The 1,550-nt window shown below is 35.1% G+C and overlaps 1 protein-coding gene across 3 annotated transcripts in view; it reads left to right on the forward strand.

Annotated features, from left to right (window-relative positions):
- Positions 1-1,550, forward strand: part of ZNF106 (zinc finger protein 106) — a 58,395-nt gene that overhangs the window by 6,685 nt on the left and 50,160 nt on the right. For all 3 annotated transcript variants that reach the window (XM_008059343.2, XM_008059351.2, XM_021712970.1), the window contains exon 2: positions 422-483. In XM_008059343.2, coding sequence (XP_008057534.1) covers positions 422-483 — 62 coding nt within the window. The remainder of the gene's footprint in view (positions 1-421; positions 484-1,550) is intronic.

Genomic DNA, 1,550 nt, shown 5'->3' on the forward strand with positions numbered 1-1,550 from the left:
GTCGAGGCTGCGGTGGCCGGGAGCGGCCACTGCACTCCAGTCTGTGCAACAGAGTGAGACTCCAACTCAAAAAAATAAAAAAAATTAAAAATTAAAAATAAATAAATAAATAAACTTTAGTAAATTATTTATAATAGGATAGAATTTAACATAGTTTATTCTTAAACCTTTAACCTTTTGAAGACAATACTTTCTAATCTTTTTGGAAAGCCACTTACATGTCTTTCTAAGAATTTCTTTTATTTAAAATTGAAATATATTTTTAAAAACAGCCAAAGAATTATTTAATAAAGAACTCATGTCAATATTGAATTGCGAAGAATAAACAAAAAATTGAGCCCTGCATGTTGATTGACTAGCAGCAGAGGAATTTTTTTCAAGCAATACCGCTTAGTTTAATCTGCTTTCTTTGATTTTGAAGGAGATGGACGAACACATGCGGAGCATGTTGCATCACAGGGAACTTGAGAACCTGAAGGGCAGGTATGGGAACGACGCTCATCCATAAATTTGTGAATGGGGAGGGGATCTGAGTGTGATGATGCCTGCCACCTTATTTTGTAGTAATCTACATCATACATGAATGTTGTCTTACGACATTGAACAATCTTTTAGAATTAATAACAAGTACAATAGGTTTTTTGCATTCGAAACGGACACCTTCATATCTTTGGGCATCTTATATGAGTCAAATTCACAGCAGCTCTAGCAAATAGAACAACAAAGGTGCTTTGGAATGAGCTAGCTCTCTCATTAGTAAGCATTCTCATTCCTACACACCAACCTTGCAGCTAGGACATTTCATATTTTTGCTTCAGCAGTGTTATAAGTTATTGCATGTCATAACCTTTAGTGTTGCTGGAATTGTCTGAGAAGTCCAAAGTCTGCTAAATAGCACTGAGTCTCATTGGTTTAAACAAAATTGAAGTACAAATCTTAAGTGTATTTAAGAATGCTAATTTGTGACTTAAAGCTTAAGATCTTTAAGGAAGGAAAGTCTAATAGTAAACACTTTTAGAAAATGAAATATAGCATGTGTGTATATTCCATGTCTTTTTGTCCATCTGTAGTTCCTTTTTTGATGTTTTTTGGCGTCTGTGAATTTGAAGTTTGGAGACAGGATAGATTGAGAAACATTGGGAACCTGAGAAATATGAATTACATCTTATTCCATGAATAAAAGTTACAGTTTTGGTCAGGATGCCAACTGAGGTCATTTGAAATTATTTGTATTTTAACTTTGGCAGTTTTAGATTGTGTGGGCAAATTAGTGTGTTATTAAAGTTTCAACATCTCCTTAGCCTGTTAGTGGAATTTTCTCATGCCCCTAGTCTATGTGAAGGTTAGCTTTTAGCAGCAATATAAAAGAGGCTTTCCCTCAGATTTAGTGTAGGGGTTCCTTACTATAATACCTTGAATATACAGAGGGTGCCAAAAAATTTATGCACATTTTAAGGAAGGAAAAATCTGTATTAAAATTGTAGATGAGGCCGGGCTCAGTGGCTCAGCCTGTAATCCCAGCACTTTGGGAGGCCAAGGTGAGTGAATTG

This window comes from Carlito syrichta, unplaced genomic scaffold (assembly GCF_000164805.1).
Source record: "Carlito syrichta isolate Samal-C Ts95f unplaced genomic scaffold, Tarsius_syrichta-2.0.1 Scaffold91562, whole genome shotgun sequence".
In the NCBI taxonomy this organism is placed as follows: domain Eukaryota; kingdom Metazoa; phylum Chordata; class Mammalia; order Primates; family Tarsiidae; genus Carlito; species Carlito syrichta.